Source organism: Larus michahellis, chromosome Z, assembly GCF_964199755.1.
Source record: "Larus michahellis chromosome Z, bLarMic1.1, whole genome shotgun sequence".
NCBI classification, from domain to species: Eukaryota; Metazoa; Chordata; class Aves; order Charadriiformes; family Laridae; genus Larus; species Larus michahellis.
In genome coordinates, this window is record NC_133930.1 from 75,943,391 (window position 1) to 75,959,830 (window position 16,440).

At 40.4% G+C, this 16,440-nt stretch overlaps 1 protein-coding gene across 2 annotated transcripts in view; it reads left to right on the plus strand.

Moving 5' to 3' along the window:
• Positions 1-16,440, plus strand: part of SVEP1 (sushi, von Willebrand factor type A, EGF and pentraxin domain containing 1) — a 132,599-nt gene that overhangs the window by 43,875 nt on the left and 72,284 nt on the right. Inside the window, exons 4-10 of one of the 2 annotated variants that reach the window (XM_074569193.1) lie at positions 1,977-2,135; positions 2,375-2,554; positions 7,038-7,217; positions 11,490-11,687; positions 14,013-14,131; positions 15,530-15,659; positions 16,329-16,436. In XM_074569193.1, coding sequence (XP_074425294.1) covers positions 1,977-2,135; positions 2,375-2,554; positions 7,038-7,217; positions 11,490-11,687; positions 14,013-14,131; positions 15,530-15,659; positions 16,329-16,436 — 1,074 coding nt within the window. The remainder of the gene's footprint in view (positions 1-1,976; positions 2,136-2,374; positions 2,555-7,037; positions 7,218-11,489; positions 11,688-14,012; positions 14,132-15,529; positions 15,660-16,328; positions 16,437-16,440) is intronic. The other variant, XM_074569194.1, reaches the window with a different exon arrangement.

Here is a 16,440-nt window from a genome sequence, read left to right on the forward strand (position 1 = left end):
TTAACTTGCGCTCTTTCTTGTATCCTTTTGGATGCACTTCATCACTTTGTGATGGATACCGATTAGTTTTAATAAGGATACACAGAGACTTTCGCAAAGTGCCAGAGGGAAGTATTTCAGAGATTTCAGAGTAATACCTCTGATACTTTGCCAGCTTGGAGGTGATCGTCTGAAGCATGAGAGAATATTTCAGAGAGACTTAATGTCCAAAGAGGGGATTTCTGCAGAGCAGATGGGAAAGAAGCAGTAAGAGTCCAAGGGGAATGTCTTGGATGGGAAGAGCAGGTGAACTATAGGAAAGGGATATTTTTTTGCAAATGCTTTTCCCAAAGTCCCAAAACAAAAATGAAAAGCTATAATTCTGATTGGATTTTTCTGGCCATTTTCCCTCCTGAAATGCTTTGATTTGTAGTTATACCCTTTGCCACTTAGGCATTTTCATTGTATTTTTTACAGTTTATTTAAAATACAGATTTGTGAAGCCGATTTACAGCACCCAAAATCACCTCTTAGCTGCTAGCCACTCGGTTGCTTTCTTCAAAATAAAACTGCAAATTTTTCTGAAAAGGAAACAAAAATATTATCTCTGGAAGCTCTTCAAAAGACAAGAAGCTCTTCTCCTTCTGGAAAGAAGGAAGCGCTAGCTGTTCATATGGGTTGATTTTTTAAGGTAGGATCCATAAAATTTAGTTTATGAAAGTCAAATCTCCCATGACAGGTGAGCAAGAAGGAGGACGAGGTTTCTTTGGTTTTGTTTTTTGTGTGGGTTTTTTTTCCCAGTTGCCTAGAAAGCAGGAAGTTGTTTTCATGAATAAGACAAGACTTAGAGTATCTTAGCACCTAACTCGCAAAACAAACAGAGCTAATTCAATACCTACCAAAGAAAAGACTGATGCTGCCAGAATCTCTGAACACCAGGAAATATACCTCAATAGGAGAGATTTGCTCCAGAAGCAGAGCACACCTGACTGTGTAAGGACTTGAGGGTGTTTACAGGTGTATAGTTCTTTATACCATCCAGCGCTACATCAGGTCATACAAAGTGACTGTATTGAGCAGAGGAAATGAGAGGCTGACTTGCAGTCTGCAAGAGAAAGTGTGGCCATTAGGAAAATTTGTAGAAAGTGAAATTTATTAAATGAGAGCTTTTTTGACTGAGTTTTCAGAGCTAGTATTACGTAACCTGCTTAAAATATTTCCTGAACTTTACATCAGGAGGTATGTTTTTCAGCACAAGTGTCTTTGAGTTTTGTTTCAAGTGGTAATCTGATCAATCAATACTTCAGTTTATCAGAACCCGTTGATTAGTCACTTCTCTGTTTCTTACATCATCTTTGTGAAATAAATTAAGATAATTATGGTGGTTTCCTGAAGAATAGAATTCAAGGCAGAGAGAGATAAGACTCAGCCTTATCCAACCGATCTGAAGTTCTCAGGTGAGACGGGCCTTTTTCCTATGTGTTTTCCCTGCCTTTAAAGACATGTCCTAAATCTCTGTAATGTTTGTGCATGTATATGTATAGAGTTAAAAATATTAAATGGTATATAAATGAGTGCAAAAGCGTCAGGGAGCAGCTGCTTTGATTAATTGCTTCATTGTTTGTGGTTCATACATTTTGGCAAATACAGTGGGTAGATCGTATATAATCATGATGGGTAAATCAAGGGCTGGGTTTTTTGCTAGCTTGTGTTAGCTTGTTACTAAGAGTTTGTATGCATGAAACATCGTCGTAGTTCTGAATGGCAAGATTTTGCCTGAACTAATTTTTCACGCCTCTAAATCAGGAATGTCTTAGTGAGGTCAGCACAGGTTTTATCAGTGAAAATCTGGTGTGCTCCTGCCCTAAGATACACTTAATGTATGAGGTAGAAAAAAATAATTTAAAAAAGTAAAGCAACACAACTGAAAAATTATGCTAGCTGTGAAAGGTGGATATCCTGAACTCCTTTCTGTCATGTTTTCTTTTGCTCAACAGCTTGTCCACCAGGAACGTACAAACCTGAAGGTTCACCAGGTGGAATCAGCACTTGCATCTCATGTCCCGATAAGCATCATACTTCTCCACCAGGAAGTACCTCCAGTGAGGATTGTACCTGCCGGGAGGGATATCATGCTGTAGGACAAACCTGTGAAGGTAAAGTTTTCCATCCAGAAACAAAATACCCCTGGCATCCACAATACAGTGCTGGGACAATTTTTTTAATGGTGTTTGCCCTGTGAAGGATGCGTCAAATTGCATGCAAGATTTTCTGTGACATTCCAAAACAACAAAAGTACCAAGTAAAGTAGGAAATGAAAAAGATTACTTTCCTTCAGTAACCTATTGCGCTCCAGCTAGCATCATAACTCTGTTGTGGTTGTTTAATTATTTAGTTGTTCACTGTCCTGAACTGAAGCCCCCTGAAAATGGTTACTTTGTCCAGAATGTTTGCAACAACGACTTTAACGCTGCCTGTGGGATCCGATGCAAAGCAGGATTTGATCTTGTGGGAAGCAGCATCCGGCTTTGTCAGCCAAATGGCCAGTGGTCCGGATCAGAGGCTACTTGCAGAGGTATGGATGTTTTGTGTTTGAAAAGTCTTTCTCTGTTGGATTAGTTTGTTCGTAACAGTGGCTTTCTCTGCTCACTACATAGTCAGGCATGCAGATCTGATTCCATTACCTCTTGGGTGAAAGAATGTTCCAAAGGTAAACTCCCACTCCAATCTCTCTGTTTCCCTCCTTCCTAAAATGGAAAGTGGACATCTACAATAGAAAATGCAGAGCAATGTTCACTAGGCAGACAGTCTTTTGCAAGTGAATCTACACTGTCCTTCCTAAAACCTCTCTCCACCTAATTTCTATGTATTTTGTATCTACATTATGTGAGTCCAGCGACCCTACAAAGTAGTCAAATATATAACAAGACCTTACCACATGGGTGTTTTAGACTATTCAGCAGACTCCTGGCTTAGACGGGCATTGGCGTTGGTAGACATTAACCACAGAAGAATTCCAATTTGGTTTCTTACAGTTCCTTCTTAAGAAAAATAGGAAAGCTTAGGCCTTGAGCATAGTCTTCAGAAGAATTTTGAGTGATGTTTCACTATGGAACAACTGGCAGTATCCTAGAAGTTGACTGTAAGAGAATGTCAGCTGGAAAATAATTAAACAAAAAGTGTGAAAGGGAGGAGACATGGGAAAGAGCATCCTGAAAAACATTATTGCTGGAGCTCTTACAAGTACATAGGGACACTGTTTTGCTTGGTTATCACTTATCTCTGCCTGAGGTTGGCTTCTTGATGTTTTCGAAGGGGGGCTGTATTCCCATGTAGTCCTGTCTGGTATGTCTTCCAAGGAGGGCCTGAAAAAATCAGGTAGCAGCCCTCATCTCCTCAGCAGCCACAGGTTGTAGTTCCACATGTTTAACTTGAGTTGAATGCACTTGACATTAGTATCCTGCACTGAAAGCTAGTAAATAAGAAGCCACGCGCTTGTTCTGTAACTCTTGCCCTGGGCCTTGAGTTCAGGGAGAGAGGCAGGACAGATCTTCAGAGGCATTAGCACTTTATGCCACTAGAGCAAACGCTTCAGCTCTTAAAGAAACAGCAGTCATGGTTCTGAAATGAGGGATCCGAGCTAGAGATCAGTTCTTCAGGCCATTCTTATATAGTAGTTCACTTCTGCTTACATTGCAGGACTCTTCTTCAGATAATCCTGGAAAACTTAGTCTTCCTTTAGAGCTTCCAGTGACAGAAGGCAGGAAGGAGAAACTTCCAATAGAAAATAAATTTCTGGCCAGTGCCATGAGGGTATCCTGAGAAGCTAGACTTAGAGCTGTTGACTTTCCAGCAGTCAAAACGTAGACTGAAGATGTATGCTACTTCAGGTAGACTGGGATACTGGGAAAGAGCACCTGCCTGTCAAAACCTCTCCCACACAGTACCCTCCAGTGCAAAAAATCTGGGGAAAGCTGGCGACAGCCTCAAACAAAGGATCCCTCATCTTCACTGTCTATAGAGAAGTGGAAGATTCTAGTACTTGAAATACTTTCTGGAGCATTCAAAAATACTCACCTATTGGGTGTTAGTCCATGATCTTCCTTTAAAAGGGAATTTGTCTGGAAGGTGGGGGAAGAGAAGTTTGCCTTGAGATTTTATCTTGATGTTGAGTTAATATCCTTTGAAGCATTTAAAGGATATATTTTTGCTTTTCTTATGCCATTCTCCATCAGACTGAAGACTTCCAATTTAAAAAAAAAATTATTAAGAAATCCTACCTTTACATGTGCTGGATCTACTAGTCTTGATTGCTCAGACTATAAAAGGGAGCAAGATCAAAGGCACAGTTTATATCTGTCTTGTTAATCCCAGGAGTATTTTATCACATAAACTAGGAAGGGAGAGTGAAGGGAAATCCCTGCACTGCTTTGGATTTTGACATTAAACACTCCTCAGTTGCTCTGCTAGCTAAAATCTGCTGTGCTATTGGAAAGTGATTAATGCAGTCATGTCATGCAATTAACAGTGACCCATGAAAAAAACCAACTACAAAGCATGTATTTAATCCAGAAAAGTGTACTGGGAGAAAACAGAGAGCAAGCCAAATATACCGTTCTTCTTGTTGTTTTCACTAGCTTTATGGAAATATTTCTTGGTTATGGAAAAAGCCTTATTGACAAGAGAATAGTTTTGTGTTTAATGCATGGAACCATAATCAGGATAGTATGAGCTCTGTTGCAAGTTTCTGCCAGAGCCTACTGAGACACTGAGTAAGTGTGAACATTGAAACGCTGAGGAGGCAGGAGCACTACAGCTGTGCAGTCCTTCCAGAAGAGGTGGCTAGAATTACCAGGTGGTGGAAGGGAGTACCTTCTATCTAGGCACACTAATATTGCTGAGAGCCTCCTCAGTGCTCTTAATTTATTCAGGCTTCCTCAATAATGCCATAGAGTTTGGTAGCATTTGCTTCCTTTTACCACAGGTTGGGTATTAAAGGCTTCCATAGAAACCTTAAAAGAGGAAGCCTATTCTCTTCTGCATAAACCATGTGGGATTCCACTGTAAAAATGTCTTTCTTATTGACTCTACTACAGTTAAGATACAGCGTATTAGGAAGCTGCTGTGAAGCTCAGAGTGCTGTTCACACAATGGAAGTTTCAAGATCTTTTTTATACTCTTAAATGCACCTCCTAGAGGATACCTGTGTATGTGCAGGCACAATAGGATTAGTACTGTCATAGAGTAAACATGAGACAGGGGTAATTCAAAGATATATCAGGTGTATCTGAATGGCTTTTTCATTTTCCTTCTTGCTTTCCTTCCTTCCTTCCTTCCTTCCTTCCTTCCTTCCTTCCTTCCTTCCTTCCTTCCTTCCTTCCTTCCTTCCTTCCTTCCTTTGCTCTTCCTCTTTCTCTCTCTTTCTCCCTCTTTTTCTCTTTCTTTCTCTCTCTGTTTTCCAATATACATAGGTTTTGCTACAGACTTTTTTTTCCACTCAGGTACCGCTATAGCTCTTTCCAAGCAAGACATTATATAACGTGTTCTTTTTGTAGCTTTGAGGGGCTTGTAGTTATTGGCATTTATACAGCTGGCTTTAATTTGAAGCAGCACTGAGGGTGTCTGCCCATTTATTAGTTTGAGGGTGTATGAGGCATGAATTATTGAAGGAAAAGGTGCAGTAGGACCCCAGCAGGCATCTACACCTTTGGGCTTGCTATCACTCTAGTTATCATACATGTATCATCATCACAGAGTCATGGCCAGACAGTAGATGTGTACAGTTTAGCTGTTCAGGGGACCCAAGTGGCAGGCAGTGTGTATGTAGCTCAGAGTCGTGTCCAGAGGGGAGCACAGAATCACAGAATGATACGGGTTGGAAGGGACCTTCCAAGATCATCTAGTCCCACCTGCCAACAAATGCAGAAGCATAAGATACTGGCTGAAGAGGAGGAGAGCTGGAGGCAGTGCACAGGAAAGTGGTCCCAGTAGAAGAGCTTGAGGTTATGACACTGAAACAACAGAAATCTGGGCCAGAGCAGTGCTACTACTTTTTTCTTCTTACTATCGTTCGGGTATTTGGGGATCAGTCTTAATTACACTGTAGCTTTGTGTTAAATTGCAGCATCAGGATTCAGTAACAAAACTGTAAGACAACCTGAGGATCACTCTCCATGCCCCACTTCCCTTTCCGCACACATGTCCTGCACACGACTGCATTCTCCTTGCCATCACGCTGCTTGCAGTGTTTGTGAGACGTGGCAGGAGAAAGGCCTCTGTGCGCAGCAGTAGTTAGGACTGCCTCCGTGGGAAGCCCTACACCTGAAGGGGTCTCTTTTGTCTCAGCAACACCCTAATTTATTCCTTTTCATCTCTCATAGTTCTATTGTCTATAAATGTCTGGTATTCCTTCTTCCTCTCTCTCTCTCCCCCACCATGATGAATGTCTGCTGTTCTGATTTGTGCAGGTTCGCAGGTGTCTCTGTCTACCTCAGAGTTCCTGAGAATGCTCCTGAGAACTGGGACATTGTCATCTGCCCTATTAATAAACTCTTAGCCGCTTCCCTGGTGTGCGGTCAGCTCTTACCAAACTGCCAGTTGGAAATCCCCCAAACAACTCTCAGGCATGGTTGGAGGATTAGAAACTTCCAAAGACACACACTTTTCCACTGGATGCCATTTGCCTGCAGCTGTCTTGTTTGGAAGGCTGATAAGACATTACTAGCACAGGCTACACACCGTGTGCCAGATGCCTTCAATGGCTGGGAAATTTTCTGAGCACAGTTAGTTTGCTAGCCTGGACTTAGAACTTTGGTGAGCTTGCAAGTGTGTGCCCAACCTCATATATGCTATGTAAGTCTCTGTTTCACGAAGAGGAAGGCATCAAGCCTTTGAAAAAAATTAGCCCTGTTCCAGCTCTATTCCCTAAATCTATACAAACTATTGTAACTACTGTACAAGCCAGTACCTGTCCCACCTCTGAAAAACTGGGCAAATTAGTGTAACTCCACTGATTCTCAGTATTGCAGAGTGAACTGATGGTTTTTTTCCCTTTGCAGTTCGAACGTGTCCCAAACTTCGTGTCCCTGAAAACGGACACATTAATTGTTCAATGGCTGACACCTCCTATAAGACAGTATGTTTTGTGACTTGCAATGAGGGCTATGAAATAGAAGGAAACAGCAAACTCACCTGCCAGGGAACCTCACAGTGGGATTCAAAGGAGCCAAAGTGTGTGGGTAGGTATCCAATCACATTCTGTTCTTGTCAGAGTGCAGCCTTTTCTGACATGCAGACATGAGTGAGAAACTCTCCCTATTTTAATATATGGTGAAGCTAAAATAGGAATGATGATTTGCCTGTGGATGTTTTATACAAGTTTTAGAAGTTGAGGGGGGCAAAGGAATTTGTAAATGGAGAAAGTGGACAGGTTATCATTGAAATCCAGCACAGAGAGCTAATAACTAAAAGGTGGTTGCATCCAGTGAGTATTAAGACACTGTCACACAATGTATTGTAGGAAACATGCCAGTTGTAGGTCTATACTACAGATTAAATGTGAACAGCCAGGAGTTTGAGTTACCATCTTTAGCTTTAAGATGACCTCCAGATAAGGACTAAGGTATGTTAGCCAGGCACTGTGAGTGCCAAGTAGAGATGTGGCAGTTGTAACTTTTGCTGAACTCCCAGCAGAAAAGAAGAGTTTAGGCAAGTTAGGGACCAAGCACCTCAGAGGCAGGATTCAGAGGTCACACCAGCTGTGCAGGGATAGGTAAGCTTATATTGCTGTTCCAGAACTAAAGGATTGTAGATTTCAGAAGTACCCATTTAGAACTAGTGGCAGGTATTAAATTAATTTAGAAAGGTAAGAGGAAGAAATGCAGTAGAAACACTTCCAAGGGTAGACTGCAAAAAAAAAAGCACCAGCATAAAGTCCAGCAATTCAGAAGCTCATCCTGTGCTGATTAAAGTTAGGGTGAAGTATGTGTCTCCTGGGTCCAGTAAACATGATTCCTGTAGGGTGACTTGGCTTGAACCTGTAGCGCTTTTTTACTGTTTTACTGCAGGCTTAAAAATGTGGGCTTTGCATGAGACAAGAATAAATTTCTAACTGTAGATATGTTCTCTAAAAAGATGAAAATAATCCACAAGTATTAATTTATCAAGAGAGTTTGTTAAGAGATCCTAATCTTTCTTCTGTTGAAGTCAGTGGAAAAACTTCAATTAACTTCAAAAGGAAGGGACCCTGAAATCCTGTTGGAAGATTATAATTGGAAGATTAACTGTATTCATCAGTTGAATTCATCCTTCCTAGCTTAGCATTTTGATTATTAAAATCCAGCTCTGCTCTGTATCAGAAGATTTCTTCACACCATACAATATTGCCTCCATTGCTGGATTACCCATGGCAATAGCTTATTTTTGCTGAGTCTGAAAATCTAGTATAAAAGTTACCTTTGATTGTCACAGAGGGAAGAGTGTTAGCTGGAAAATGTCTCTGCTGCTTCTTGTTGTGACTGGTGTCTAGAAGAAGCTTGCTGAGACTCCTGTTCAATATAGATGTGTGGATTTTTATTCAGGGAAGGAGGCAAATCAGAAGACTAGTATCGTGTTGTCCTCAAACTACACTTTGTACTCATTTTCTGAATGTTCATCATAATCATGGAGGTATTCTCCATTCATTTTTAGTCTGAACAGCTCCTAACTATTATTTATCACCTGCTACCTAAAAGATAACAGAAATCCTGCTGTATTTAGGCACTTGTAATTGTTGATTTATTCATTTCCTACCCTTCTGTTAGAAAAATGAAGTAGAATTGCCGTTAGTTTCTTACCTTGAAATGGCGTACCTCAGGGTACTCTCCTAGCTCTTTTTCTGAATGCTTTTCAGTTTGAGTGCGCATCAGTGCAAAATTTACCATATTTAAAGGTCAGCTCATTGAGACTGTACTGCAACCATCTGTAACCATAACTGACACTATACCATAACGTAGCCTGGATTGTTTACGGTCCCTTCTGTGAGGTCTGTTGTCATATGCATCTTTTTCCAATAGACTGAAAGTTATTGCAATTTTGGATATTACATATGTTTTAAATTTTTCTGTTTTCATGAAAGATGCTGATTAACAGTGAGTTACTTTTGAGTAGGTTACATATATTATAGATGTCTTATAATGTATCTGCTGAAAAGGGGAGCTTTGTCATTTGTCCAATTTGACAAAAATATTTCCACAGTCGTGTTCTTGTGTTTCCTTCCCCACTGGCGAAAGATTATTATCCAGCACGTTAAAGTTAGTGAATTTTGCAAGATGCTGTTCTCCTTGCTTTGTTCAAGGTTTAGTGAAGGAAGGTAAAAATACAGGTGGCATCCAGAGCGTTGATGCCACCTAGTGTTGAAAGAATTACTCCTCCACACTTCTAATTGCAGTTGGCCGGTTCTTTCCCTGAAACATTGTGTTTGCAAAGGGGTTGAAAGAAAGAGGCACGATTTGCTTGGTAATCGTCTGTTACAATATTGAAGTTCCTCTTGATGTTAAAAATTATAAATACAGTGTTGTGATTCATCACAGGCAGTTGCAGGCAAAAGCAGGTTTTTGTCTCTCCTTAGAAATACTTTTTTCCTCTCTCTCTATAACTTCCCTATGCGTATGAGTAATATAACGCTGGTCCTCATGAAGTCCAGATTTCCTGGGCCAGCTTGACCAAATTCTGCAAATGAGCACAGATAAAAAAGCTACGGACACTATTACAGTTTTTTTCTGGTAAAAATCTGTCCCACTTAGAAGGGATTCACTCAGGCTAGATATATCAAAGGTTACCCTGAATGTTTGTCAGATGTTTCAGGATTGTGCTCTACTAGGATTTTGCTAGTACAGTTGGAAGTGTCTCAACCAGGAGGGCTGTTACTACTTGCCCAAAAGCTGCAGTTCTTTCTGGTTTTCATGCTTACACCTTTCATAGCCTTTTTTCTACTTCTTCCCTGAGAAGTATGCATTTTAATACTTTTAGCTTGTCTTTTCAAACATTGCTTTTTCCAATTGCTGATCTTTCTGCTTTTTGTCAGTTACCTTCCTGTGGTGAGCAACCAAAAGTTAGAGTTTGGGATTTTTTTCTGATGGAGTTGTGTTATATTGCATAACCAACAGTGTCTGCCTAAAGTGTACAAATGTGTTAACATTTGTGATCTTTGTATCCTCTTGAAATGAAGTGCAGTTTTTAATTGCTGGGACTTTAAACACAATTTCAGTATTGAGAATTTCAAGGGCAGGAAATACTTAGAACGCGTAGACTCTTTAAATTTTATTTCATGCAGAAGAACCAGTTTTAGTTACTTGCTGCATATTTTGGGAGGGGAGAGGAAAGGGATATGAAGCGTTCTGAATGTGAGTCACTTCTGTGTCATTAAACCATTGCTAAGAGATGAACAGAGCTCTCCCTTCTGTAACTGGGTTGGGTTGTTCTTTGTGTCCCCTTTGTGTAAAGACCTGTCTGCTTTCTTCACTGACTAGCTGAAGAGTTACAAGTCTTCTCATTTGCTATAAATAATGAGGCATCTGTCTTGTGTGTTTTTCTATTATCTGTTGCAAGAAACACTACCGAAAGTCTTAAGAACTGCATTCCTGGGATGCTCCTTTTTGCCCTGCTTGTTAATGCCTTCATGATTGAAGTAAAAATAACAGTCCTTGCTTCACATGGTAAAATAAGCGGCTCAAAAATGAAACAAAGCTTTTGTGACAGTTGAACCTCTTTTTGGACATTGTGGGGTTTGGAAGTTTACACTTTGATGCAAATGGTCTTCAGAATTTGTAGTGAATTCTAGTAATAAAATAGTTCAAAACTTCAGTTTTAAGCCTTTAAGCAATCGTCAGCCCTTCCTGACTTTACAGAGGTGGTCAGCTGCCACCTGTTGTCACCCTGAGTCTTTGCCTCCAACACAGTCAAGACCAAGTCCAATTTCATTCAGTTTGGAATGTGGTAGGCAAAATCACATGCTGTGTCCCTAACCTACAGTGAGCTCATGGCAGGGTGTCCTTTTTCTTGTCTCATTCTTATTTCAAGAGACAGTGTAAAAGCTGTAGAAGGCAACAGATACAAGACTATTACCTCTCTACTGCTATGAAGGTCTGGTTCCCATTGAAGGCAAGGGAATGCAGCTACAAAGCAACCATGAAAGATGAAGTTGGAAAGGAAAAAACAAAACAAAACAAAACAGAGAGAGAGAGAAAGATATAGTGGAGCCCCATGAAAAATGCCGCATTTCTGTCCCAGCGAAAAGCATCATCAAGAAAATAGAAGACCTAGTATACTGGATGCTGATTATTTCAGTCAGCCCTGGAGTACAAAGGTTCAGCAGGTCTTACTGTTCTGATACACTTACAACACATGCAGAATCTTAAAAAGTCTGTGTTATTTGGTTCCCTCTGATTGCCGTATGACTTTGTTTGCAAATTTGTTTGAATGTATACTTTGTGTATGGCAGTTAAAAGACAAGTCCTACTGGTCTTTTGTAGAAATGCGTTGCCCAGTCCTCAGGAAACCAGCAGGTGTAACAGTTCTCCCTCCCAGATGTGGGCTGGAGCCTGCCGTTTCTGGGACTGTGTGCCAGCTGAGCTGTCCCCAAGGATTCATCTTGTCTGGAGCTAGAGAAGAAATAAGGTGCATTTCATTTGGGAGATGGAGTGCAAACATCCAGGAGGCTCTGTGTAAAGGTAGAGACCAGCACAAAATTATTTTTATGTACACGTGTGCAGGATTGAAGGGAAGCACACTGCGAATAACTGTGAGGACAGGTTTGAACTGGGGAAAGTATGATTTAAATAGTCTGTAAGAAGTGTTGCCTCTACCATTGTAGCTTGACTGTCAGATTTACTTGTAGTTTGTAATAAAAATGTGGAATTCAGAGGTTGTTTGAGTGCCATCCTATAGTGTTCATCATCAACTGCCTCTCCTGGGATCCATCTCCTAAGTCTGTTGTTGGGAAGTTGCCTGCTAAAAGGCAGAAGTGAAAGCTCGTAGCTTAAAGACAGTCAAAGTGGAACCCACACTCCTAGAAAAACAACAATGATAATACTATTACTGGTTTAGCACAGGTTTATGTAGGCCCTGTAGTTGGACCAAATCTGTAAACGCTGTGTAAACCCTGACTGATGGGCACTGTAGAGGGATGGTTCGTTTCAGTTGCCTTTGAATTGACTATGGCTGTTGCCACACCCCGAGCAACAGCACGCAAGAGTTAAGGCCAAAATTGCCTAACACAAGTGCACAGAGTATAAAGATGGGCAGAAGATGGTTATGTGCATTTCAGTATGGTTCTGCCATGTTTACCCACCTCTTCTAGAAATGTTAGGTTAGTTATTTACTCCCTTCACATGCACACTGGGTTGGAAGGAGTTTGTCTTTAGATTATAGGAAGATACAAGCAAAAGTGCGGTGTGTCTGGGAATATGTTATTCACCTCTTCGTGAACTATTGTGCTCCTAGAACTAATGCTTCCACCCAAAACTGGGGCCTTCGCCAGCCACTGAGTGAAAGAACAGTACAGAAAACAGTTATGGCAGTCATCATGCCAGGTCACTACAGAAACTGAGGTGGGAACTTTCTTCTCTGTAATGGCCAGGAAGATTTTATCCCTCTATTTAAACATATTATTTCCCACTCTGTGATGTGCCACATCATTGTTTTTCTGATTCTTTTGTGTAAACCTGTGCCAAACCACAGTTTTTAATATTTGATGGGATCCCAGCACAAGGCTGCAAGCTGAAGTGTTTGGATCAAGATAAAGCAGCATGGCTTGGATTCAAGCTTTTAGATATTACCAGTGCATAAAACCCTAAAATAAGAGGCATCAAGAAACTCTGAAGGTTATTCTTCTCAAGTAAAAATGAACAGTTGTGTTTCAGTTGCTTTAATTCTTGTTATTTTGCTGCCAACATATTTGGCCAGTTCAAAATAGCCATTTTCTTTCTGACTTACTTATTAGTCTTTTTACAGAATTTCACTTTTAAGTGGAATTTGCCCCAGCCTGAAGGCTGTGGTCGGGGCAGTGTGAACCATAACTGGTAGTTATTTAAAAGAGTGCATTTCTAATAAAATTTTAATCAGAATGAGTTCAGAGGAAGGCAAAAGCATTTGTATTTAGTGCTTTGCACTTTCAATTACAGAGGTTTAATTGCCTGAGTTATGTCTTTACTGGAACTATTTAGTAACAAAAATATAAGTGATATCAGTTCTGAGTTGTTGTAAAGCCTCCTGGGCATAGATGAGTTCAGAGCTGAATGCTGTTGTCCTGGTCTCGTGAGTCTCGAGACCATTTATCAAACAATACAGCAATAAAATAACCTGACCACAAATGTTATGGGAGGCCCTGTGCCAGGGAAATTAAGTACTTAAAGTTTGTCAGAGAAACTTGAGGCTTAAATGTTGGTGGTGATGTTACCCATATTGTACCACCAGTCCTTTGAAACGATCCAGCATTGTCACATATGTCACAAAAAGACTGCATTTGTCCTACATAATACCTTGTAGCATGAGCTTATTAAGGAACATTTCCAGCAACTGGTGCCAGAAATCTTGCCATTGTTTCTCTCAAGTCGGTTCCACATCATGTTCCAGGGAATTTGGGAGTCACTACTGTCTTGTTCATAGTACATATATCATGCTGCAAATACCTTTTTTTTTTAAGTCACTGATTATCAGAAACAAGTGTTTACACCTGTATGTGTCATGGGTGTGGGCAGTGAAAGGATAGAAAAGCCATTCATTCTGTCTTATTAATTCTTTGTTTTATGGTTGCTTGTAGGAACTTTTGCTTACAGCAAAAAAATAGTCCCATCCCCAGGAGAATTTACTGTTTATGTATGAGCGTGCAGGCAAGAATTAAAGAGGGGCAGAGACAGGAAGTTTGCAAAAATATGTGCATTTGTATTCCAGGCAGCACAAAAACCAGTGGTTATAACAAGTTGCAGTCTAACCATTATAGTGGTTTTATTTCTATAAACCCACATATAAAACTACTTTGTCTTTTTCTGGATCAGATATTGAAGCTCCTCAGATCCACTGTCCAGAAAATATTGAGACTGAGACTTTGGAACATCATAACTCTGCTAATATCAGCTGGCAGATACCAACAGCTGAGGATAACTCTGGAGATGAGGCAAGTTAAAATCTATTCATTTGTCTGGAGGCAGTCTTTCTATAGCTAGCTATTTCCAATTAATTTTTGAACCACTAGAATTTTTTTCTTTTGATAAGCAGGAGTAGAAGAAAAATCTGCTGAAAAGTTTGTATCTTGAGAATCCAGTATTTTCTGTCTTGGTTAGGGTTATGCAGTCACAGGACACTCTGCATGGTGTTTAAGCACATAAAATCTCATATGGTTAATTTATGCAGTCAAAAGAAAGAATGTGCCCTTGTTTATAAGATGGAGACAACTGCTTTAAAAATGAGCTCTTAGAATGTGAAGAAGTTTAATAAACTCTTCTCAGAAGGAATTAAACCAGTTCATTAATCTAAAAGGCTAACAAAACTACACTGTGATAAATAAAAACTCATTTCAGCTTCCCAAGTGAGAAAGAAAAATCTCATTTTCCTATCTGATGCAAAGTTCAGATGTGGGCCTTTGGCTACTATAGGTATCAGAGGTCTGGAAATGGAGTTAGAAGGAAAACTTGCTCCAGAGCTGTTTTGTAAAGCGTAACATTCCCCACAGGCTCAGACATGATCAAGTTACAGCAGCTGAATGCTTTATCATGAGTCAGCAGAGGAACAGTGACTCTGTGTGTGGTTTTAATTTGCTGCAAACAAAAGATTTTTTTGCACTGGGAAACTGTGAGCTATCCCAGTAAAAAACGTTTAAGTTCACACATTTTTTGCTGGCGTAGCCATGGTCAGGTACCGTAGCTCTGCTGACACAGGGTCATTCATTGAACTGTAGAAACCAAGTGCCTTAGCAGTTCTTTTAAGTTCTTTAAGACAGTTCTAACCCATATGAAAAAGCCACAGACAGAATGTAAGTGTCATTTACTACAAATTTAGGGTTTCTTTGCCGTGCCAGAATGTTCTGAAGCATCTGTGGGCTATTGACTCGTAAAGATATGTGGTTTAAAAGTGGATATGTAAGTACTTAAAGCCCACAGCTGCCTGCCCCACTCATCTCCCAGGTCTGCTGCCCCTGCCTCTGGAGAGCTGAACTGCAGGCAAAGCACGTTCTGAGCCGGTGTAGTGTGTGTTCAGTGTAATGAGGCAGACAAGAGTCAGTCTTGAGTTTTCTGAATGCACAGTGCTGTAAACTGCAGCAGGTCAGGGTCCAAATCCCGACTGGGTAAGTCCCTGTTGCTATAAAGGAGGCAGTTTTGAGAAGGGGAACAGAGCACTCTGTTGCAAAGTCCACCCTCGTTATTTAAAGAGGCTATTTGCATTAAGAATTTGACATTGAAGAATACTATTGACATTTAACATTGAAGAATACTATTTTGTGGCCATTTCTTGAAACACGAGTGTCATGATTACTGATCAGCTTTTTTTTTAAATAACAAGTGTTTTCCTATAAAAGGTCTCAGTTCACGTTACCCCAGCTTTCATACCACCGTTTCTTCTACCAATTGGTGAAGTTTCCATTACTTACACAGCGGCTGATAAGTCAGGCAATGAGGCAAGCTGTACATTCAGAGTCAAGGTCATTGGTAAGTGCTGGTAAAAATCACTGGGGAAGAGTCTGTCATGGTTGAAATCTTCTAATTTTGTGCAGAAAGAGACTATGGGTCACTGTGGCCTATCTGTGTGCAGGTATGAGCCCAGGAGTAATATCATCTCTATAAATGCTTTGCTGATGTTGGGTCACAGTTTCCACAGCGAACAGTCTTTGCTTCTGGATCTTGAGTTTGGGTTGTGTTTTGTTCTGTTGCTCATTCTGAGCGCTAAGATTCCTCCTCATACTGCTAGATTAAATGCTTTATTGTGTTGTCACTTATTGCCTTCATCATATGTATATTATTTTTTCTTCTTGAAATATCCCCAAAAGATTTCCAAAGTTCTCACACATTGCGGATACAAATCATTGTTCAAGTGTTTCTGTCAGACAGTTGTGTTATTCAGCAGTGCTGTTAAACAAGGTTTGCTCTGTAAAAAGCAAACAGAATGCAGAAACCATGAGTTCCGCAGAAGAATTACTCTTGTCCGTTCCCTCAGCATCTACCACTTGGAGCAGCTTACAAGTGTGCACCTAACTTTGTTGTACCTTCTGATGCGAACTTAAAACTGTTGTTTACCTGGCTTCTTCTGATTATAGATTTCATTTGAGTATGGTGGCAGTTCAGTAAGCTAATGTTATGCCATCCCTTCAAATTCTGCAGATGCAGAACCTCCTGTAATTGACAGATGCAGATCTCCACCACCCATGCAAGCAGTAGAGAATGAGTACCCAGCAACATGGGAAGAACCACAATTTTCAGACAATTCAGGTGA